Source organism: Cervus elaphus, chromosome 17 (assembly GCF_910594005.1).
Source record: "Cervus elaphus chromosome 17, mCerEla1.1, whole genome shotgun sequence".
Lineage (NCBI taxonomy): Eukaryota > Metazoa > Chordata > Mammalia > Artiodactyla > Cervidae > Cervus > Cervus elaphus.
In genome coordinates this window covers 26,895,215-26,919,180 of record NC_057831.1, presented here as the reverse complement: position 1 = coordinate 26,919,180, position 23,966 = coordinate 26,895,215, and the positions used below count along the sequence as shown (strand labels likewise).

Genomic DNA, 23,966 nt, shown 5'->3' with positions numbered 1-23,966 from the left:
ATCTAATTTGAAAATGTAAGTAAACTCCATTGTTTCAGATAAATTGAAGGGAAAGAGTCTGAGTGATAGAATACTGTTGAGGATGTATAGTTTTATTACAGTGTATTTGATATTCTAGAGTATAGTTTTAAATTGTATCTTTAAAAAGTACACAGATAGGGACTTCTCTGGTGGTCCAGTGGCTGAGACTCTGCGCTCCCAGTGCAGGGTGACAGGGTTCAATCCCTGGTAAGGGAACTAGATCCCACATGCTGCAACTAAAGATCCTGCATGCCCCCCCCCCCCCCCAAAATACAGCAACAAGTACATAGATAAGGTAAATTCTGGTAGGATAAAATGTTATGAAGGGAAAAGTGAGTACGTTTCCTCAGAAGTAATCACTGTTAATGATTTCTTGCAGAACTTTTCAGCAGTCTTTGTTATGCATACACACGTTAGCACCCTCTCCATCCAATTATACAAAAAACGAACAAGCATACACCTTTCATCTTGTGTTACTGTATTTTATGTTGTAAATATTCCATATAAGTTCACATAAAGCCATTTCTTTTTAATGAGTGAAGTATTCCACTGTGTGTACATGTTATAATTTATTAAACCAGACTCCTATTAATTTATTTCTAGGTTTTTTCCAATTTATTACTAGATTATTTCCAGGTTTTTATTTCTGCCAATTTGACCACAGGACCTGTTCTTGTAATTAAATCTTTGTGCACATGTCGAGAGTATTTCTATAATCGAATTGTCTGAAGTAAAACAGCTAGATCACAGGATACATGAATTTAAAAAATTTTGAGAGATAATTACAAATCTCAGAGATTCTTTGGTTAAAAACATGTGAGAGTTTGTTTTCTTCTGTCTTCTTCAGCTTAGTATGTTACCAAGTTTTATGATCTGTGCTGATCTGAAAGATGAAGAATGATACTTTGCAATTACTTTAATTTGCATTTTTAAGTTATGAGTAAGGTTGAGCATCTCTTTACTTTTATTATTTTTTATTTATTTAATTTATTTATTGTTCTGTGCCAGGTCTTAGTTGCAGCATGTGGGATCTAGTTCCCTGACCAGGGATTGAACCTGGACCCCCTGTATTCGGAACTCAGAGTCTTAAGTCCCCGTCTCTTTACTTTTAAAGATCATTTGTATTTTTCCTTTTGAACTGTCTATTCATATCCTTAGCCTTTTTTCCCCCTCTCAGATTACTTAGAACATTTGTAAGTCAGTATGGAAAAAACTTTCTGTATTGAGGAAAATAATAATCTCTTGATGTACTATAAAATGTTTTCTGCCAAGCAGATACTTACATTTTTGTCTTTGTTTATAACGTTATGTTTATGACAAACTTTCAACATTATTTTGTAGTAAAATTTGTCAGTGTATTCTTTTAAGGTATTTATGGCTTTATGACCTAGAAAGACCTTTTTGGTTCAGAGATAATAAAAATATTTGCCTATGTTTTCTTCTACTATTTCTGTGATTTTACTCTCTTTGTGTGTGTGTGTGATAAAATTTTGGGCCCATGTGAAACTTATTTATTATTAGGAGTGAAGTAGGGCTGCAATTTAATTTTTTCCCAGAAGAATATCTGGTTGTCACATCATTGGTTGTTTTTAAAAATCAGTCCTTTTCTTACTGATTTAAAGTGTAACCTATATCACTGTATTATATTTTCATATATCTTTGGGTCTATTTTTGGATTCTGTTCCGTTTCATTAACCCATTTGTCTAATCGTATGCCATTACCAAACTCTTAATTATTATAGCTACAGAGTGTTTTAATATTTGGTAGGCCTTGTTGCTCCCATCTTTCCTCTTTTTCAGAATTTTCCTGACATGTTTGTTTTTCCATGTGAAATTTAGGATCAGCTTGTCTGGTTTCTAAAAATGTCCTATTACCATTTTTTATGGGGATAGTATTAAATTTATAGACTAACTTGGGAAGAATTGACACCTTTACAATATTGAGTCTTCCTATCCAAGAACAGGGTATGTTTTTCTATTTTATTAATCTCCTTTATGTCTTTCAGTGGTATTTTAAAATTTTCTTTATTAGGTCTTTTAACATTAAGTTATTTCTGGATATTTTATCTTTTTAAGTTATTCTTGTGAATATAGTATTTTCTGTATTTTTTGATTTGTTGTTTTCATAGCTCAGTTGGTAAAGAATCTGCCTGCAATGCAGGAGACCCCGGTTTGATTCCTGGGTTGGGAAGATCCTCTGGAGAAGGGATAGGCTACCCACTCCAGTAATTCTTGGGCTTCCTTGTGGCTCAGCTGGTAAAGAATCCGCCAGCGGTGGGGGAGACCTGGGTTGGATCCCTGGGTTGGGAAGATCCCCTGGAGAAGGGAACGGCTACCCACTCCAGTATTCTGGCCTGGAGAATTCCAGGGACTGCACAGTCCATGGGTCGCAAAGTCACTCATAGGTCACATAGGACACGACTGAGCAACTTTCACTTTCACTTTGTATATGGCAAAGTTATTGATTTTTATATATTATAATTTGCCAACTTGCTGAATTCTTATATCTAGTTATTTTCCAGGTGTTCCCTTGTTCTAGGGATATATAATCATATCTGAAATTAATAAAGATTTTGTCCTTTCTAAATTTATATGTATTATTTCTTTCTCTAGTTAAATACATCTGCAGTATTGTCAGAACAGTGCTAACAATACTACTGCGGATAGTGGGCATTCCATGATGTTGGTTCTTGGCTTGAGATTTGTATTTATCATGTAAAGGTGGTAGCTGGCTGTGTTATCAGAGCTATCTTTTTATTTATTTATTTTTATTTATTTATTTATTTTTTTACAATGAAAACTGTCATACATTGATATGAATCAGCCATAGCAGAGCTATCTTTTTAGATGATCGTTTATTTTCCATTCTTTAATCTGTGACTATGATGAGTTATATTGATAGTTAATATTGAATTATCCCTGTCTTTCCAATATGAATTTCACTCAATTCATGATGTACTATGTGTTTTTTGGATTCTGTTAGATAATATTTTATTTGGGATTTTTATATCAGCATTTATAAAGAGTAGTTTATGATTATAGTCTTTTTGTCAGATTTTGAAATTGTTATTATACTAGCTTTAATGCTTTTCAGTATATGAATAAATTAAGCTGATTTTATTAGTGAAAATTCTGAGGGCAGTATTTTTCAAACTTTTTTGGATCGTGAACCAGAGTGAGAACTGTATTTTATAACATAATCTATATACATATGTGTGTGTGTGTATAAATTAACAGCCAAACATTTCACAACAGCCTGTATATAGTCTATTTTCTGTTCAGTTTATTTACTTTAAAAAAAAATGTTGAGCCATAGCCCTCTAACAGCCACTAAGTGATCACAAGTTGCAGTTTGAAAAACACTGACTTAGGTTCCAGTTTTAAAAAATAAATGAGTGTAATTAATTCATCAGTTGTTGATATATGCTTGCTACATAAGGATATGGTCATGAAAACATATATATTAATGATATGGTGCTATTCAAATGTAAATCATTTATTGACCTTATTAACACACTGCCTGTCAAATAATAAATATGCCATCTTGACTGATTTCTAATAAATCTGAAAATTTGTTCTTTAGAATTCTTCCTTCAGTTTGTTTAGCAAATTTCATGTTGAAAGTATTTTTTCAGAAACCCTGACCTGCACCCTCCCATATTATGACATACCATTGTGTGAAATAGACTTGACTATTATTTTATCATTGGGGAGTAATTATGTTTTTATATACTACATCTTTTTGTTCATTTTGGTTTTACTTAGTGATTTTCTTTTCCAGGAATGTCTGAATCTGAGCAAGCTCTTAAAGGTACTTCTCAAATTAAGTTACTCTCATCTGAAGATATAGAAGGGATGCGGCTCGTATGTAGGGTAAGAGTTTTCCTCTCCTCCCAGTATAGGACTTGTTTAAGTAGTTCCAACACATGAAGTCAATGATTTGCTCATGTACAAAGATGGCAAATGTTACACAGTAAGACTGTGACTGGCCATACATATATTTTTTTTTTGAAAAAAATTTTTTATTAAGGTATAGTTGATTTACAGTGTTATAAGTATTAATTTCTGCTGTACAATCTAAGTGATTCAGTTATGTATACGTTCTTTTCCTTTATGTTTATTCCAGGATATTTAATATAGTTTCCTGTACTATGCAGTAACCCTGTTCTCCATCCATTCTTTATGTAATAGTTATTTGCTGTGGTTCTTTGATGAAAATCATTTATCTTATTGTTTTATTTCCCTCTCTTTCCTTCTCCATTGTAGAATTGTGAGAAGCCTCAAACTTCATCACTTGATTATTGTTTAGATTACTTAAGATGTACATTTTCATGTAGAAATCAGTCAAATGTACTAATTAAACTATTTGCTAGCTAGACCAATTTTATTTATATGTTTACACAGACATACATACAAGTTTATTAATGGGTATTAGAAATATATTAGAAATACATGTAAATGGTTATAAAATAAAAATTCAGGATTATAATTTTCAAGGTGAGATTCATTTTGTCAGTATCCCATAAAATCTAAGTTAGTACAGAGGGTACAGATTTCTAATGCTACTTCATTTCTTCTCGAATGTATGAAGTGTTTCTCTTCTACAGCTTGCTAGAGAAGTATTGGACATTGCCGCTGGGATGATTAAACCAGGTGTAACTACTGAAGAAATAGATCATGCTGTACACTTAGTAAGAAGTTTACTTTTATGCTTTAAGAATTTTTTTTATACTGTTAGATGTCTCAGACTTGTAAATAAAGTAAACCTAAGTTCTGAATATCTACACTTGGCTAAAAACTTATTTGAAAGCAAATTTTTCACTTTGTTTCAAATATAAAAAGTATTCAACAGACATTATCCCACCTGTAAGTATCTGATATTGGGGTCTGAGGTAAGCCCGAAGTACCTTGTTTCCGAAACCTCACATTTCATAACATTTTAGTTTAGCTTTTACAAGATGATTAATTTTGTTAGTGCTTTTAGGTAAATCATGCTACTGCGTGTGTCAAATATTCTGAAGTCAAAAAGAATATAACTTCTGAAACTAGTGGTAAAAAATGTTCCCATTTTTTGTCTATTTACAGTAACAAGGCTACAAAGAGACCAGACACATGTTTGTAGTAAATATAGTATAGGGATATTAAAAAAAAAATTTTTTTTTATTTAGTTTCTTTGACTGTGCTGGGTCTTGGGTGCTGAGCACAGGCTTGCTCTGGCCCTGGCGAGCGGGAGGCTACTCTGCCGCAGCGCACGGGCTCCCCGCCGCCGTGGCCTCCCTTGTGGAGCTCAGACTCGAGGCGTGCGGGCTCAGTGGTGGTGGTACCCCGGTTCACTCGTCTCATGGCCTGTGGGATCCTCCCGGAACAGTGATCGAACTCTTGTCCCCTGCTTTGGCAGGTAGATTCCTAACCACTAAACCACCAGGGAGGTCCCAGTATACTTTTTAAAAGAAAGATTGCTTATTCACCAAGGAGAGACCTTGAAGCCCTGTAGTAGATGAGTGCACACGTGATATGGTTAGGTTGTTCATAACAGAAGAGCAGTAACTAGTTACTAAATCATGTGGGAGGCTAATTAACCCTGCTCTCGTAATCAAACAAATGCAAGTCATAAAACCTTCTAAATTAGGAAGTATTTTAAAGATATTTATGTCCATTACCTCTGTGAAGATGGTGAAACTGGTACTCTTTTACATGCTGATGGGATTTAAATCGGGACTATCCTTTTGGAAAGATATTTGACAATGTGTCTTGAGCTATAAAAATGTCTATAACAGTTTTTTTATTTGAAATTATAAATCCTAATTTTGGGGTATTCAGTATATTATAAAATATAGTTGACCCTTGAACAACATGGATTTGAGCTGCATGGGCCTTATATGTGAATTTTTTTCAGTAAATATATATATGTACTGTAAATATATTTTCTCTTATGATTTTTAAAATAATATTTTCACTAGCTTACTTTATTGTAAGAATGCAGTGTATAATACATATAACATACAAAGTATGTGTTAGTTTCTGTTTTTGGTAAGATCAGCCGTAGTGTATTAGTAAAATTTGGGGGGCAGTCAAGTTTTATGTGGATTTTGGACTAGGCAGGGAGGGGCTCATTGTGCCCACTCACTGCCCCCGCCCCCCACCGGCCATGGCCCAGGGTTGTATATGGTTATGCACCAGTAGCAGTTTGAATGCCTCCTATAGGCCAGGTACTGTTATGTGCTTCTTTTACCAACTCATCTCATCTCCCAACAACTCTGATGTAGGCACTACTGTCATCTCTATTTTACAGATTAGGAAACTGAGGCAGAGACAGGTTCAGTTGCCCATGGTTATTCAACTTGAAAGTACTGGAGCTGGCATTTTTAGCCAATGCAGTCTGCTTCTGTGTGTTCTTAACTACTGTGTGTACTGCTGTGAGAATTATAGAAGCAGATTGTTAAAGGAAAAATGATAGGCATGTAGTTATTGGTTATAATATTTATAGTTGAAAAAACTAAATTTTCAGTAATAGTAGAATTACCAATAAAATTATAGTGCATTTCACAAACTGTATTTTAGGCAGCTGTTTAAAAATTACTAGTCTGAAGACTGCGGCAATATGGAAAGAGAAATTATGTATGCCGTGACTACCATTGGATCAAAACATCCAAGTAACATAAGGCTTGTTTATGGAGAACTAGATCGTTTTCTTAGTGATTGCTTTGTTGTTCCCGCATGAATGTTGTTCTGTATGAATGTCTCTGGAGATGCTTTGAAAGTGGAAGCATTAGTTGCTCTGTCAGGTCTGACTCTTTGTGACCTCCTGGGCTGCAGTACACCAGGAGTTCTAGTACACATGGAATTCGCCATCCATGGAATTTTCCAGGCAAGAATCCTGGAGTGGGTAGCTATTCCCCTTTCCATGGGATCTTCCTGAACCAGGAATTGAACCCTGGTCTCCCACGTTGCAGGGAGAGTGGCAGATTCTTAATTATTACTAGTACTCATTTTTTTGTTCATAGGGATAGAGGCATTTATATAAGAAGTTAAAATTAACTGTGCACATTAATATTTACTTTAATGTATTTTTCATAAGGAGTCAGTAATTCTAAAATAAATCTTCATATAATGACATTTGTATATGTTTGTAAATCTTTGTCATGCGTGAATTGCTTTTGCAATTATCAGTAAACTGGTTTGCTGACTGTTAGAAGCCCTACTGTTTGATATTAAAGGTAGTATCTACTATTGTTTCTAAAATAAAATATTAAATAGGTTTTTCATTAGGAACATCTGTACAACAAATTTTTCCACATTTTTCAAATTTTAAAATCTGATTAATTGCATGCATACTAGCTTTTTCTTTTGCACATTCCAAATTACCCTATTTTTAATTTATTATAGGCATGCATTGCAAGAAATTGCTATCCTTCACCTCTGAATTATTATAATTTCCCCAAGTCTTGTTGTACTTCAGTGAATGAAGTGATTTGCCATGGAATTCCAGACAGACGGCCCTTGCAAGAAGGTGATATTGTTAATGGTAAGAAATGTGTGACTTTTGTTGCTGTGAGCAAAGAAACAAGATTTTGGGAGTCTGATAGAGACTTGCATTTTGTTCACTTGTCTTTAACTTACTTTTTTTCATATTTAAAACTTAAATTTAAAATCTCTGGAAACCTATTTTGTGGTTTTCAGTTAAGTGCTTTTAAGATACTTCTAATATAATGTGTTTGTTACAAGTTCTTTAATGCAGAATTTTAATATGTGACTGGTAAATGGAGGTTGTCAATGAAATGTGGAACTAATAATTGATTCAAGTGGGATTGTTTTTCTTACTCCTTTTAGTCCACTATTACAGATAAAGAGAATTTATTAGTAATATGTGAAGACCTTAAGAAAAAAGGCTCAAAATCCTGCAGAAGTACTGTCCTTGATGTTAAGAATTAAGAAGTTCAGAAAGTGGCTTTAGGCACCACTGTGTTAAGCTATTTTGGGAAACTGCGAGTGCAGAGAAAGAAGCTGCCAAGACAGTTCCGTCTGTAATTAAAAAATAAACTGATGAGTTAGGCTCCCCTCGATGATATTTTTAATATTGATGAACTTGGTTTCTTTAAGATACCTTCAAGAATCTATGTATCAAACAAGGGAGCATGAGCCCAAGTGTTAAAGGCTGCAGAGAATGGACCAGCTGTGATGCTGGCTGTGAACGGTAGTGGAGACTTGACTGACAGTTTTTATCTGAATTGTTTTTGCTGCAGTTGGAGTATCAGTTTATAAAACTCCCTAGATTTTGAGAGGTCTGCCCAATGCTAATTTACATATAAGCTCTTTTTTTGCATGCATGCATATTATATGAGGTTTTTCAGGAATGTGTGTGTTGTGCTAGAGCCAGGACACCTGTACTGTGATATTATAACTTGATTGAAGATTTGTGGTTTAAAAATACTAATTCAGTGTCCTCTCAAAGATACATTTATTTTAGCGTAGCTTAGCGGTGTAGTGGTAACCTATATTTTTAAATATGAAGACAGAGAAGTATGAATAGTCACAAATAAGTGAGGCAAATGAGTTTTTGAAAAATAATTGTAGAACAGTGTAAATGTTTCTGTTTATTGATTGAATAGGATGAGGAAAAACTTGTTAAAGATAATGAGAGAAAGCAGTATTTTCTGTTTAATGTCACAGTGTGGCAGAGTCCTTCGTTTAATGTTATTAACTTGGGTTATTGATCTTGCTGGAATGTATCCTGGGGGATAGATTATTCTTTTGCCATAAACGAGCTAATCGCTTCTCTAAGAGCATTGAAGCCCACCATCGGGCTTGTGCTGCGTGACCATGGACGTGTCCTCTACAGTGAGTTTAGGTGTATTATAGACAAGAAATATCTATTGGGTGTTATGTATTCATTGGTGTTGCTTAGAAGTTATCTTCTTCATTAACCTGCTTGATTCTGTCATGTCGGCAAAACTTGAATTTTGAGATAAAAATGAATGTGGTCTTTATGTTTGCACATTCTTTTGCAGTGGACATCACTCTTTATCGGAATGGTTATCATGGGGACCTGAATGAGACATTTTTTGTTGGAGACGTGGATGAGGGAGCTCGGAAACTGGTTCAGACCACGTATGAGTGCCTGATGCAAGCCATTGACGCAGGTGAGGCTCAGTGCTGGGCACCCGCTGAAGCTGCTGGGTAGCGTGGGCCTCGAGTGACCTGTCACTGCACCATGCATGCCTTGTCCCTTCCAGCTGTGCTTCTGCCCTACCCGCCTTAGCTTTGGGTCTGGCAGCAGTAGGTTTAAAGGTGACTTGAGAATCCCTTGATGAAGATGGACTGGATTATTGCTTTGTCTCGTCTATGATTTATCTTCCTTTTCATTGGCTGATAAATGGGGAAGAATGTGTGGATAGTTCCAGACTGTAACTTTTCTCCTACTTTTTAATTCTTTCATAAGTGTTCTGTTCTCTTATTATAAAAAACTGTAAGACTGCATCAGATTATGAGAGAAAAATATGAGTGATTTTCCTTTATACTTGTCTCTCCTTTTTTTTTTTAATCTCTCTTTTCCAGAGGTGTCCACTTTTAACATTTAGGTTTTTTTATCCACAGTACATTATTACACATAATTGTATGTATGTGTTGAGTTAGGTTAAATGGAATCATAATATTTGTAGTATTCTGTAATTTAGTACTTTTTCAACTAATAATATCTTAGAGATCTTTCCATATTAGAATATGTACATATCTGCATGCATAGATCTACCCATTCTTTAAATTGCTTTATATTTTATTCCACAGTATAAAAATGTCTACAACTATTCCCCTACTGGATTTTGGTGTTTTCCAGATGTCTTGCTATTATAGTGAATAATGTCTTTGGTGAGGTGTATTTCTGTGGGATTTTTCTCAGACTGTGTCTGTCTTTGTTCATACAAACAGTTCATCCATGGTTTTTAAAAATTTATGCACTATCTTGTGAGAAAAGAGAAAGAAAGGCTTGTTGCAAATGTAAACAGACTATTAGAAGGACAGTTTGAGGGCAAACAACTCTTCAGTTGAAATCCATAGCATTTCAGCATTATTGGTCAATGTATTATCCAGCCCTGCCCCCACTATTAAATAGATCTGATGTATCGTCTGCACTATGTAGGACAGGACAGGGTTCTTAGGCAAACAGAGGAGATGATGTAATTTTCACTAATTTAATAAAGTCGGAGGAATGAAAAATGAAAGCATGTGATTATTTTTATATATCAGCATGTGAGATTTTCCTTTCCTTTTCATTCACTGTTGATTATACTTGAAAACTTTGATATTCACGGTGGTATTGTGAGATGAGAACTTTAATATTTAGTATCTTATTTTGGAAGCTTTAGGTTTAAATAATTTTTAGAGTTTCTGTGTTCAATATTTATATCCCTTTTGCTTTTCTATGAGTTGATCGAAATAACCAGATAGCTGGAATGTTGTTTTACAAAGTCACAGGAATGAAACTTGCCAAGGAACCAAAATCTTTAGAACAATAGACAGCCAAGAGTAGAAGTTGGCTAATCTCTGGGAAGTGCTGTTAACTGCTGTGTATGGATCATTCCTGCCTGTTGTTTTCTGATGATTTGACTGCCCACCCTGGTTCAGAGCTCTGGAGAGTTGAACCAGCTGTGAAGTTAGCTTTCCAGAATAGGGCTCCTCAGCCTGCACGTCTGTGGCGCTCTGAGTCTGCTGATACGCCGTCGTGGGGGCCTGTCCTGTGTATCACAGGAGGCTCAGCAGCATGCCTGGTCTCTCCTCGCTGGAGGCCGGTTGCACTACCTTTCCAGGTTGTAACGGTCACAAAAACGTCTCCAGATTCTATGAAGTACACCCCTGGGACCAGAATGGCCTCTGGCTTGAGAATTAGGGAGAGGTCTCCATTCTCACACTGCATCATTATTGTTGTACAGGTGTTTCCTTTATTGTATGTGCAGCATGGGTTAAAATTTTGCTTTCCTCCCTGCTGACTGGGGCTGGTCAGAAGGCTTGGGTGGGAATGGAAGAAAATCATTATGCAAGTCAGTATGTTCCTCAGAAATTGTTAATCTCCCCTGCCTCACCTCCCAATAAAAAAACAATCAAGCTGGTCCATATGGTTAAGAGCTAGTAAATGTTATGAAAATGATTCCTTAAGCCATTTGCCCAGAAATGTGATTGGCTGGAGGGGATATGGTGTGTCTGAACCTCAGGTTGGAAATGAACCGGCAGAGAAGGAGACTGTAGGGAGGGGGGACCCCCAGTACTGTGGCTGGACCCCCCATGAGTCCAGCAGAGCCCAAATCCTGGGGTCCCAGTGCTAGGAGAGTCGTAGCAACAATAAGAACCATTCTTCTGGTTTTTATTTAAACAATGGTGAAAGTCATAAAAAGTAAACAGGGCAGGAAGTATATAGTGAGAAGTACCTTTCTACATCCTACTCCCAAGATTTTCTTGAGAGGCAAATGAACAATTTGAGAACCACTTACATGGGGATAAAGATGCCCAGGGGAAGCAATTCTTTGAAAAGTTGACCAGACTGAAACTAAAGAGAAGTCAGTTTCCTTGATGAATGTTCCTTTTTCTCCTGATGCTCTTTATTCTCTTATCTCTCCTGCTCGCTTTAATGGAAAGCCCACTGACCTTAGAGAAGGTGAGGAAGGGAAGTGTGTTTTCCAGTCTCTTTGTTCAGAGAGCAGTGGTGCCTCTCCCAGCCGCTGACTCTGCCCAGACCCTCCTCTTCTGCAGCAGAGGAGGAACCAGGTGCTGCCGGCTTGACTCTCAGCTTCACCGTTTCCCGGCAGTCTCGCCTCTCTGAGCTTCGGTTTCCTCATCTTGAAAGTCTTACGTGTAGGCGTGTAAAACCAGAATGGTTCCTGGCATAGACAGTGATTGCTTAGTAATTATCAGTTATTCTTTCTCTTTGCCACCAGTCTTCTCTTTTCCTTTCAGTAAAGCCTGGTGTTCGATACAGAGAACTGGGAAACATTATTCAGAAGCACGCACAAGCCAATGGATTTTCAGTTGTTCGAAGTTACTGTGGGCATGGAATCCACAAGCTTTTTCATACAGCCCCCAATGTACCCCACTACGCCAGTAAGTACTGTCCAAAGAGTTTGTCTTGGCTAACTGTTTGTTTAGCAGATCTTTTTTCCCAAACATTTAACAGGACCCACTGTTTTGCATCTATTAGAATAATCTGTTAGCTGTTATAAATAGCTCCGCAAAATGTGTATACTCTGCACATAGCTTGCTCTCAATAGTCCAAAGCCTGTGTGTTTGGTCACAGTTGGGGGTGGATGGAACAGTTATTCTTTGATGCAGGCTCTTGTCACTTTCAACGCATAGCTTTCAGGGTCACTTTGGGGGTTCCCTTTCTGATCTTACAGATATTGGGGAGGAGGGGAGAAGCATGGAAGGGTACGCTTGGGAAGTTTTAGTGGGCCAACATGGACTTGGCACAAATCACTTGCATTTACTTTTCATTGGCAGGAATTCAGTCGTATGGCTACACTAACTGCAAGGGAGGTAGGGAAATGTGATCTAGCTGAGTACCCTGGAAGAAAAGGAAAATAGTAATTTTGGTGAACAGCCAACACTCCCTGCCACATGTATTCTGACTCCTTAGATGAAATTGATTCCGCTAAGTTTGATTTGAGTTCTTAATACATGTCAGATATTGCGTTCTTTGTTGGTATAAATAGAGGAGAATAGACAAAGTATCCTTTCCTCAAATTGAGTGCTGTCTGATAGATTAGCAAGGACGTGTTGGATGATTAGTCTTACAGAACCTTTTTTCTTGAAGAGATAAGACACATGGGAGTAAGTTTGTTACTTAGTACTGGAAATGAAAGCTGTCCACATTAGGTAACATAAGAAGGAATTTAATAAATATAGAGGAGCCACTGCTATGTAGAGACTTTCATATACCTTCTTGGGCTTAGGTTTGCTCATATATACAATATCAGGGAATGGTACCTACTCTAGAACCTGTTACTAGAATTAAGTGAGATCTTGCTTGGAAAGCACTTAAAGTTAACTTTTAGAATGACGATGCTGATGATGGTGATGATTTATGTTATCTCGTTTGTGCATCCCAACTCTATGAATAATTTCTTAGCTCTCTTTTTAAAAAGCGGAGTCTGTGCTTAGGGAACTGATTTACTTAAGTCCACACAAACTAGTGAATAAATGTCAGGGGTAGGATTGGTACCTGGGTTCTGTCTGCCTTTCGAGAATCAGTCTTTGCCTTGCTGCCTAGTAAGGATGTAAGCAGTTTGGCGCTGAGTCTTGGAGAAATAAAGAATGAGATTTTGGTTTGCTGGAGAAGATGCGGAAGAGCATTCCACATGGTGGGGAAGCATGAATAGGTGCTTCAGGTTGAGACAGACTGAACAGAGACAGGATAAGTTTGGGCTAAGGGTTACGTGTGAGCCAGAAATGGGCAGTGCCAGATGGAAGATGTCTGACTTCATTTTTAAGGAATTGCAGAACATTTTTTGGCAGAAGAATGGCAAGGTGAAGTTGCTGTTTTGAGAAGATAAATTTAGCAGTGGTGCATGGGATGTATTACAAGTGTGAGCTAGCCAGGCTTGTCAGCCTAATGCACAGTTGTTTCCGTAAATCCAGGTGTGAGGTGGTAAAATCCAAGACATCAATAGTTGTGACGAGAAAGGGAAACGAGTGAGAAACCTCTGAACAGGAGAAGCTAGAGAAGTCACTTAAGCACAGCATTTGACATAAATCAATAAGGGTTTATTAGCAGACCACAGGGTCCTTTTTATTTCAGCTGGAATTGTGCGCAAAGTAAAAGCTAGCAATAGATAATAAGTAGCCGACTTTGTTCCTTCCTGCTAAGCCCTGTGGTCACCTATTGTGCGTTCCCTTTAACAGTGGAAGTAGCTATTCTGATGCCAGTGCTGTGTGCCACACGTGTGCATGCCTGTGTTTTGCGTGTGGAAAAAACGTGGGCAAGGGAGAGAATGAAAAAAGCACCCTTACTTGCAGAGTAACAGACTCAGGTTTAGGTATGGCCTGTATGAAGAGAGGCTTTACTTGCTTATTTTAATTTTGTTGGAACATAGTAGATCAGAGTGTTGTGCTAGTTTCCGGTGTGCAGCAGAGCGGCTCAGTTAATGTTGTTGTTTAGTTGCTCAGTCGTGTCTGACTCTTCTGCGACCCCGTGGACTGTAGCCCGCCAGGCTCCTCTGTCCATGGGATTTCCCAGGCAAGAATACTGGAGTGGGTTGCCATCTCCATCTCCAGGGGATCTTCCTGACCCAGGGATCAAACTGGCATCTCCTGCTTGGCAGGCGGATTCTTTACCATTGAGCCACCAAGAACACAGTAAAGTGAATCAGTTATACATATATCCACTCATTTTTAAGATTCTTTCCCCATGTAGGTCATTGCAGGGTGTTGAGTAGAGTTCCCTATGCTGGGCAGTAGATTCTTACTAGTAATCTGTTTTATATGTAGTGGGTATATGTCATGAAGAAAGATTTTTTAAAGGAAATAAAATTTATGGGAGAAGGAGATACAGGTCAGTGATGATAGTGTCAGCACAGTATGGCTCCACTGATAGACAAGATGTGCCTCTTGAGTTTCATGTTAAGCTGCTTAATTAGAAATAAACAATTCTGAAAAAAGAAACAAGGACCCATGTATACTTCATTTCATCCACTTTGCTGTATTTATGAAAAGTCAAGTGTTAATAGGGTTAAAATAAAACATGTTGTGGTCTCTTTAGGGAAACATTAAAGGAAGCTACTGGAGTCTTTGTACAGCAGAGGCTTTTGAATGTAAATGATCCCTTCTTTAACTTGTAACTCCGTATTCCTAAGCAACTGAGTGTGAAACCAGGAACTTGTTGTGTCCCTTACCTGCACGTCCTGTATAAAAGAGGTCTTTGTTAAGATGAGTGCTTATGTGCTTCCTTATCATTGTGGTTTGGAAGTGAAGGTGGTTCTGCCCTACCTGAGAATATATATCACGGTAGTTCTGTGAGGCAGACGGTAGAGCAGGTGCACGTTTTTGTAGAAGTCCTCAGCAGTATTATCTGCTGTAGTGTAGACACTCAGATGATGTGTTTGTTGAGTGAGCTGTGTTGAGAAACTGAAACCATGAGTCAGAGTGAGCTGGGAACTGTAACTTCCTGAAGAGTGAATCAGTGGCGGAAACAGGAGAACTTGGCTTCTCTTCATCAGCGCCGTCCAGTGGAATTATACATGGGGCACATAGGTAACACCAAGGACTTCTCTGGTAGCTGGGACGGGAAAGCGTCTGCCTTCAGTGCGGATGGAGGAGCCTGGTAGGTTACAGTCCAGGGGGTTGCAAAGAGTTGGACACAACTGAGCGACTTCATTTTCTTTTTCACATCCATGTAATACTAAAACTTCTAGTTGTCCTATTCAAAAGTAAGAAACAAATAGAGTTAATTTTATATTTTAAATCTATTACATTAAAAATATTAGCATTTCAACATTTAGTCAGTGTAAAACAATCATTGAGATATAGTGCATGCTTTTTTTGTCTTTGAAATCAGCATATGTTTTACATGTACATTCTGACTTGCCACTTTCCAAGTGTTTAGCCTCATGCACCCAGGTGCTGGCTGTATCAGCCAGTACACTTCTCGATTCTTTTATCCATTTTTATTTCTGTGATACTGCACTGACTATTTTGATATCCCCAAGGGCATATGACCAAATCTATATATGCAATAAATTGCATGTCATTTGGAGGGAAAGTTCATGAAATTAGAGATAAAAAGTCAAAATTGTTTTTTGCCCCTCAGCTTTTTATAATAATTTAGAAACTCCTGGTTTGGAATCTGTAGGTTGTTTATTTTGGCAACACCTAAGATAGTGGAAAGCGGCATGATTGCTGTTCACAAGGAAAGGTGTGCAGGGATGTAAACGTGAGGGTGAAGGTAGAACAAACCTAGGCAGAGCTGTTGAATAGAATCAGCCTGTTGAATAGACCCAGTGGACACGTTGGTCACCATCTGCAAGCTCAGCAATCTTATCGAGAAAGCCTGAAAGCCGATGCTCTCGCCACCTGGTGGTCAGGCAGACAAAGTGCAGCCAGCCGTTTACTGATGCTCTTAGCAGCTCTTGATTTTTATTCTGAAAGTTAACTTGTTCTCCATTTTTGAGATTGTCTAAAAAGACCTGTACCTCTTTCAAATGTTTGGCCTATTTGGGGAGATGGCAAGTCTGGACACTAACAGTTGAGTTTCTCATGATGATCCTGAAGAATATGTATTGGCAAACTTGGACAAAGTAGGAGGGAGAAATGGGAATTTTGTTTCCAGTAAAAAAAGGAATAATCCTGCCAGCATTAAAAAAAAGTAGGTTAGTGTGCAGGGTTTTTTTTTTCCCTTCCCAAGATAAGACCATTTTTTACAAAACTTTAAAAAATGGTACAGTTGTTTCCGTGGGCTGTGCCCCTACCTCCACCCCCACATCCACACCCACTCCTGTCCCAACCAGGAGATTTGCAGCTTCTGGCATAGTCTGAAATATCTTGTTCTCCTTTATACTGTCATACTTGGATAAGTGTGGAACTTTGTTGGTTACATTGCTTTTCTAATCCTGCTATAACATAAATGGAGGTACTTCCGCTTTCATAGAAGTACTAGCCACATCTGAAATCCAGTCTAGGGCATCTCTGTATTTTCCTAGAGAAAACATAAGCAAAATGAAGTATGCCTAGGACAATATCTGCCACAGAGTAGGTGGTTTTCAGAGCACCCCTGTTTGCTGAATGATCTACTTTAAGAAAGGGGAGTCAGGAGAGGAGAAATTTGTTACTATAAGAATCCCTCATGGGAATGTAAGTTGTGTACTTTTTCCAGGGAAGTGTTTAACAATATGCTGTAGGTTTTTTGCTGTGTTCTGAGATTTTTTTTTTTCTTTAATTTCAGAAAATAAAGCAGTTGGAGTGATGAAGGCTGGCCATGTATTTACAATTGAGCCAATGATTTGTGAAGGTGAGGAAAAATGGATGCTGTAACAGTCTATAATTGAATTTTTATTTATGTTTGGTTACTCATGATCAGATTAGTAGGCTGCTCGGTATTGCTTTGTTTCCACTCCCTGTCCCCTCTTGAACTTGATTCAGTGTCATGTAGAGAACTGAAAATTGTAACTGTTGGCAAAAAAGCAGTACTTTCTCCATGGTAATTCGTCTGCTGTTAGTAGATGCTGAAGTACTTGAATCCTGGTCCCTTTTCATAAAGCTTCTGTCAAAGGGTGTATTGTAATAATTGGTTGCCTCCATCAATCAAAGCAGTGTGGAAATTGCTGCATGTCTTGGTGTGGGTGAGAAGGAGGGGCGAAAAGGAAATTAGAGCCATTTTTTTTTTTTTTTGAGGCAGACACAGTTATTTAATTCTCCACAACTTATGAGGTAGGTGCTGTCCCCATTATCCACGAGAACAAACTGATTTTTGAAGAGGTTAAGTGTTTAATAACTTGCCCAGAGTCACTTAGCTAGTTATGTAGCAGAATTTGTGGGACTCTAAAGTCATGCATGCGCTGTTCTGCCTCTTCGGGGTCTGGACTTTGGTCAGCAGGTGCCGTCATCACACAGCTGCTGTGGAGAAAGCCCAGCCCAGACATGCTTCGCGCTGGCAGTTTTATGTCCCTGCTGTTGTCGGCCGCTGTGGCAGGCGCATGACAGCCATGATCGGGGTCTTGACTCGAGCCCTCACTGAGGCTGTCGGAGTAATAACCGGGGCCTCCTTCACCAGCTGTCTGTTGGGATTAGGGGATGCAGAGTGAGGCGGCAGTCGTTGAGCTCTTGCGTCCTGTCCCCTGTGTTAATGGGGTCCCCTCAGGATCCTTCCAGTCTTTTTTATAACCTAGTCTTCAGAGTGGTACCTCATGACTTCTACCAGATTTTCTTCCTTAGAAGTGAGTCACTAAACCCAGTCCACACTGAAGGGAAGCATTGGAGGTTGTTTTAGAGGCTGCCATCTTAACCTGATCCTTTGTTCCCTTTTCTGTAAAATGGAAGTTAAAACCTTTATCTTTGATCTGAATGCCCAGGGCTGTGGTAAGAATTAAGTGAGATGATTTGTATTAACACAAAGTACCTTTAAATTAGGGCTCTACAAATGTAAGATACTGTTTTTGTCACTCCCCAGAAGAACGGTGACCGTGTTTAAGCAACTGCAAGATAAGTAAGTATGATGGCAGAGAAAGGCAAGGACAAGGAGGGGAAAGTGTATTTTGGTTATGTACCTGTTTTCATGAACAGGCACTTGACTTCCCTGGTGGCTCGGGCGGTAAAGCGTCTGCCTACAATTCAGGAGACCCAGGTTCAATTCCTGGGTCAGGAGGATTTCCTGGAGAAGGAAATGGCAACCCACTCCAGTATTCTTGCCTGGAAAATCCCGTGGACGGAGGAACCTGGTAGGCTACAGTCCATGGGGTTGCAAAGGTTGGACATGACTGAGCGACTTCACTTCTTTACTTCAGAGTGGTGTTTCCTGGAGTAAGCAAGTAACACTGTGTTGAGCTGGTTCAGATAATCATCAAATTATACCAGATATACTTCAGTGTAACTAAGCTAGGCTAAATCCCAGCTCCATAGTGGGAAGTGTCTAATTCAAAGAGGAATTTCCTCAGAATAGTAGTCAAATATATTTGACTTGACATTAGTAAAGAATCTGCTTCAGTAGATAACAGTAAAATTAAAGAAGTATTAATGTCTTCAATCCATTTGTGGAAAGATCATTAATTACATTGAAAACTATCTATTCATTCATCGTTAGATGGTTGACAAAGCATGAGTTAACTTTCTTTAACTGCCTCATATTTTCTTCTTAAACTGGGATTTAATGTTGCAGAAGTAGGTTACCTCACTACTTTATACTCTGGGATTTGTCTGAGGCAGTAAGATCTAATATTTGGTAAAGAGTATTCAAAATAAAGAATATTATTTTTTTTTCACACCTAATTTGGAGACAGGAACATCTCTCTACGCTAGTTTAGTAGTGTCTGGAATTGTAGAACCTTGTAATTCCGCTGCTGTCTTCCCTGCCCTACATCTCACGCCCATTTTCTCTTTTTCTCATTTTTCTTCATTGTCTCCCAGCTTCTTTCACTGTCATTTCCTTTCTAACCCATTCTGCCTCATCATAATTTTTAAATTCTCTTGCCAAGAAACTCCTGTTTCTTTCTCTTTGCCCTCTTTCTGGTTACAGGGGTGTGGCCTACAGTATAATCTATTCTCACCATTTATGTGCCTGCCATTTAAAAGTTATAAGGAATTAAATGTTATAATAAAAGTATAAAAAGTTACCTTATTTCCTTCACAATATACGCTGGCTATGGTTTAGTCAGATGCCAAAGTTATATCAGGAGAGAGCTAAATTCTTTAATGTAGTCCTGGGATGAGTGGTAATCCGTATGTTTACAAAAAGGAAACTGAGTGCCTTTATTTTGGAAACAGCGTCTTCATTCAGTAGTTGCGAAGGATACAAAACGTGAAGTTGTCAAATTTAGACATTATTATTGCTTCATTGAACTGAAGACCAAAATGAAGTTGGAAAGGCTTTAGCTTAAACAGATGACGTGCACAGGAATCTTAATAATGAGTTGTAAAATTAGTTTTCTGAGCTACCCAGGGATAGAGGAGCACCGGCAAGTACACTTCCCTTGAGTGTACTTAGAAAACGGACTGAGTGGTAGAATTAAGAGATGGTGTTTGTTCGTTTCAGGTGGATGGCAGGATGAAACCTGGCCGGATGGCTGGACGGCGGTGACGAGAGATGGGAAGCGATCAGCCCAGTTCGAGCACACTCTGCTGGTCACGGACACGGGCTGTGAGACCCTGACCCGGCGGCTTGATAGCGCGCAGCCTCACTTCATGTCCCAGTTTTAATTTCCCCCGAGACGGCACATCTCACCTATACTTTCTGGCCGTACTCCACATTTTATTGAGAGTACAGAATGGAAGAGGAAATTTTTTTATTACTTGTTTTGTTTTGACTATCGATAAAGAAGGACTACAACATCTGACGTGTCCTCAAGAACTTGTCTTGGGTCTGAAAAGGCCAAGAAGAATAAAGGAAGCATTTCTCAACTCCCCCCACCGTCCCCGCCCCGCCCACAAATCTCTGCACCCCTGTTTTTCTTCCTTGCCCTTTGAGCACTTTTACTTAAACCTGCTTCTAGTTGCTTCTGTCACTGCCACCCCTGGGCCAGCACCGCCAGCTGCTTTCCAGGTGAGTGCTGGAGAGGAGAATCCTTGAGACTTCTGCAACATACGTTGCTCCCAATTTTTTTTTTTTTAATATTATGTATGTGTGGAAGTATATACGTATATATTTTAAATTCCGTGTATGTAATTACTAAATACTATGTGACTTGGGGTTTGTGCTCATTCTGCCCTGATGGGGTTCTGTGCTGTCATAAACGGACCCATCGTTTGCAGTGATTTAATTCCCAGCTGGAAATTGGCTTCCCTCCTTCCCCTGCTAATTCTTTACGCTTATAATTGTGCATAAGAAAGCACTCGGTCAGTGAGACCCTCCAGTGTGGGCTCTGTGTGAGTGAATGTATGTGGCAAAATCCACTTTGGACAAACGTTATCAGGTTTTTAAAAGACAGGTTTATGGCAGAAACAGCTGTGCTCCAAGCGGAAGCTGGCTGTTGCAGAGAATGACGTTTTTGTAATATGTTGCTATTTCAGACCTCTGTTTGGTCATTATGGGAGGAAAAACGCTCCCTTCCCCTCTCTGTCCTACTTCAAGGGCATACCTTGCAAAGATACTCAGAGAAGGCTGGAGGTTGCAATGTGGAAGTTGGGGAAGAGAGTTCTGAAGCCTCTCCAGCAGGGAGCAGAGTCTGGAAGTGCTGACGTCTGGTACAGCTGGTGGTGGGGTGGAAGGACATCTCTGGAGGTTGGACAGTTCCCTTGGAGTAGGGATGCGCTGTCCTGGGTGTGCTGAAATCACACTTCTCCTTTACACAGTTGGGAACCTCATTAGACATGACCTTCGTTGCCCAGCCTCTGTGCTTCTTTCAGTAGTTCAGTCCCAGGTGGGAGAGTATCCAGTGAAGACAGATCCAAGTCATTGTCACTGGAGAATACTTGATTCCCGGGTATCTGGAAACTGTATGCGAAGGTAATTTGATTCCACTGACATGTCACACTTGTAAGAGACATCTTTCCCAGAGTGCCTCGGACCTTTATTGCTTTAAAGGAATTACGATAATGTTTTCATTACTTTTTATTATTTTAATGATTTAGTAATGTGGCTGAATCTGGTATAGACTTTTGGGGGTATGTGTGTGAAATTTTTTATCAAACTGTAATATTTGTGAATGGAATGCCTTGCAATATAAATGTTAATATAATGTGTAAAGGGAGATTAAAAAGTTTGAATGATTATTCTGCCACATGGTTGTTAACTTTGCCGCATTTTGTTTGGGATTTTAGAAAGAAGTGGTGGGAAATGGGGTGGCTGAGTTCACCATCTAAAATAAACACTTGACTATTTGAGTAAAAATACTTTTTAATGTTGAATGACTGTATAAAAATTCCACTCCTGTGTTTAGTTCAGCAGTCTACTAGTAGTATTTGAGATGTAACCATGTTTCTGAGAGTCATTTAAGACAAAGATTGCCACACAGGTAGGGCAGCATTTTCTGTACTGATCATAGAATTAGTGGTGTGGGCTTATTCAGTGTCTACTTTTAGAAAACAAGCTCAAGGAAAAAAATCTTGGTGGGATGGTTTTTTGTTGTTGTTAAAACACCACACTGGTGATGATGCTTTTCTCTGTTTGGGAGATGTAAAAACAGTATGGAGCTCTAGTCTAATTGTATGTGTCTAATTACAAATATTTATTAGGTTTAGATGAGAAAACACCTAGGGTAGTTTTATCATTCTGCCAACTTGTCAAAATGTCAGTGTGGTAACTTTTTATTTTTTGTATTAACTTTTAAAATATTTTTTTTTCCCCTGCCAGTCATTCAGCCCCCTTATAACTTAGAAGGGAAACATGTTTGCATTTCATCTTCCGTTTATGGCTTTTGGTGACAAAATGTGTAAAGGTGAATTAGAACCCACTCACCAGCACTTTTGTATCACTTGTCACCCTCACGTCTAAATTGCTAGGAAGATGTTTAGGAGTTTGCCATCTTAGCTGACTTCTGTTTGTCCTGTCATCGCTCTGGCTTTTCACTGAGTTTGATTAAATTCGAGAGACGGATGCTGCACTTTGCTGAAGCCCCCAAATTGTGTCTGTAAGCTATTTCTGCCCCCTTCCCCCGCCGCACGCTTTTTTAACTTCTAGCTTTTAATTTTGAAGGTTTTTCGAATTTACAGGAAGCTGATAGTGCAGTGAAACACCCATATGCCCTTTCCTGTGTTCAGCAGTTGTTACTGTGCCTCTTCTCGATGTAATCAGCATTTTTCTTTTGAGAGGAATGGCGTCGTACTTTATCTGCTGCTGTTGCAGCATCTCTTTTAAAACGTAAGGATGTTTCCTACACGGTCATTGTACAGTTGTCACACCCCAGGAACTAACTGAATGTTCAGAGTTGTCCGAGGTATAGTACACATTGACACCTGAGTCAGCTTTCTCCAAAGTGTTCTTTGTTTTAAATGCAGAGTGCAAACCCATGGCGTTCAGTTGTCATCTGTAGGTTTTTTTTTTTTTAAACTGTAGAACAACCCTTTTCCATCTTTTTTTGATCTCTTATGAAACTGACACTTGAGAAAGTAGGCTCCCCCCCACTCTGCCCACTTATTTTTGACTATCAGCGTTAGCTTATTGATTGTTTCCAAAAGTGTTGTCACTCCTCTGAATGTTCCATATTTGGCCAGTGGAAGCACCTTTAAGCTTATTTATGGGTCATTTTGCTCTATGCCTATCAGTCTTTGGGCGTGTTCTTGCTTTTTGCCATATGTTCTAAGTTTGTCATATACTTTTCCTGTCCCAGACTGGGAACTGGCTACTTCTCCAAGGAGCCCTGGTTTCTCTTCATGAGGAATGGTATTTGGAAATCAAGATCTGGGTTGCTGCTGGGGTGTTAATTGCTCCTTGGCCCTTTCAGGGAACAGAGCCAGGCAATGCATTTTTTATAAATTCATGTTGATGTATGGCAAAAACCATCACAATATTGTAAAGTAATTATCCTCCAATTAAAAAAATTAATTAAAAAATAAATCATGAATTCACTCTGTTACTTTGATTTCAAATTTAACACTAGTCTTCCTCACCCTTCCCTGCTTCATATTTGTATTTTCCTTCTCCCATGGTGAGAATTTTGGTTCTGAACAACACTAATATTTACTTATTTGCTTGACTCTACATGACATGTAAAATAATACCAGAATTACAACACCAAAATCACTACCAACAGTAAACCTAAGTGCAAAATTTGTGGTTGCTCCTATTCTTGGAACATATCTCACTAGGAGGGTACTGGTCTAAAAGTTACTTGAAGTAATTCATTTTGATTCTGCTGTATTCTAAATTTCATAAATCATGCATGTGCTGCTTGTTGCTAAGTTGTGTCTAACTCTTTTGCAACCCCATGGACTGCAGCTCGCCAGGCTCCTCAGGCTCCTCTGTCCATGGGCTTTCCCAGGCAAGATATTGGAGTGGGTAGCCATTTCCTTCTCCAGGGACTTTCCTCACCCAGGGATCGAACCTGCCATCTCCTGCTTGGCAGGTGTATTCTTTACCACTGCACCACCTGGGAAGCCCATAAGCCCATAAGCTATTTTTTAATAATAAATGCAGTGAATCTTGAGGGCAAAACATGCTATAGAGATGGTGGAGATATTTTAGTGGTCTCAGAGTTGGAAACACTGGAATTGATTGAGATAGTGTGATACTATGATTTTGTCTACATCTGATGGTGTGTGTTCTCTAGCTACCAGAGGAGCAAACTGTACCACTTGTAATGTGGATGTATAGCCCATTTTAT

General features: G+C 38.7%; 1 protein-coding gene across 1 annotated transcript in view; it reads left to right on the top strand.

Annotated features, from left to right (window-relative positions):
- METAP1 (methionyl aminopeptidase 1) overlaps positions 1 to 23,200 on the top strand; it is a 51,092-nt gene extending 27,892 nt beyond the window's left edge. The window contains exons 5-11 of the mRNA XM_043871357.1: positions 3,803 to 3,894; positions 4,629 to 4,712; positions 7,408 to 7,546; positions 9,030 to 9,161; positions 11,965 to 12,108; positions 16,940 to 17,005; positions 19,742 to 23,200. Of these exons, the coding sequence (XP_043727292.1) occupies positions 3,803 to 3,894; positions 4,629 to 4,712; positions 7,408 to 7,546; positions 9,030 to 9,161; positions 11,965 to 12,108; positions 16,940 to 17,005; positions 19,742 to 19,905 (821 nt within the window). The 3' untranslated portion in view covers positions 19,906 to 23,200. The remainder of the gene's footprint in view (positions 1 to 3,802; positions 3,895 to 4,628; positions 4,713 to 7,407; positions 7,547 to 9,029; positions 9,162 to 11,964; positions 12,109 to 16,939; positions 17,006 to 19,741) is intronic.
- Positions 23,201 to 23,966: the final 766 nt, after the last annotated feature.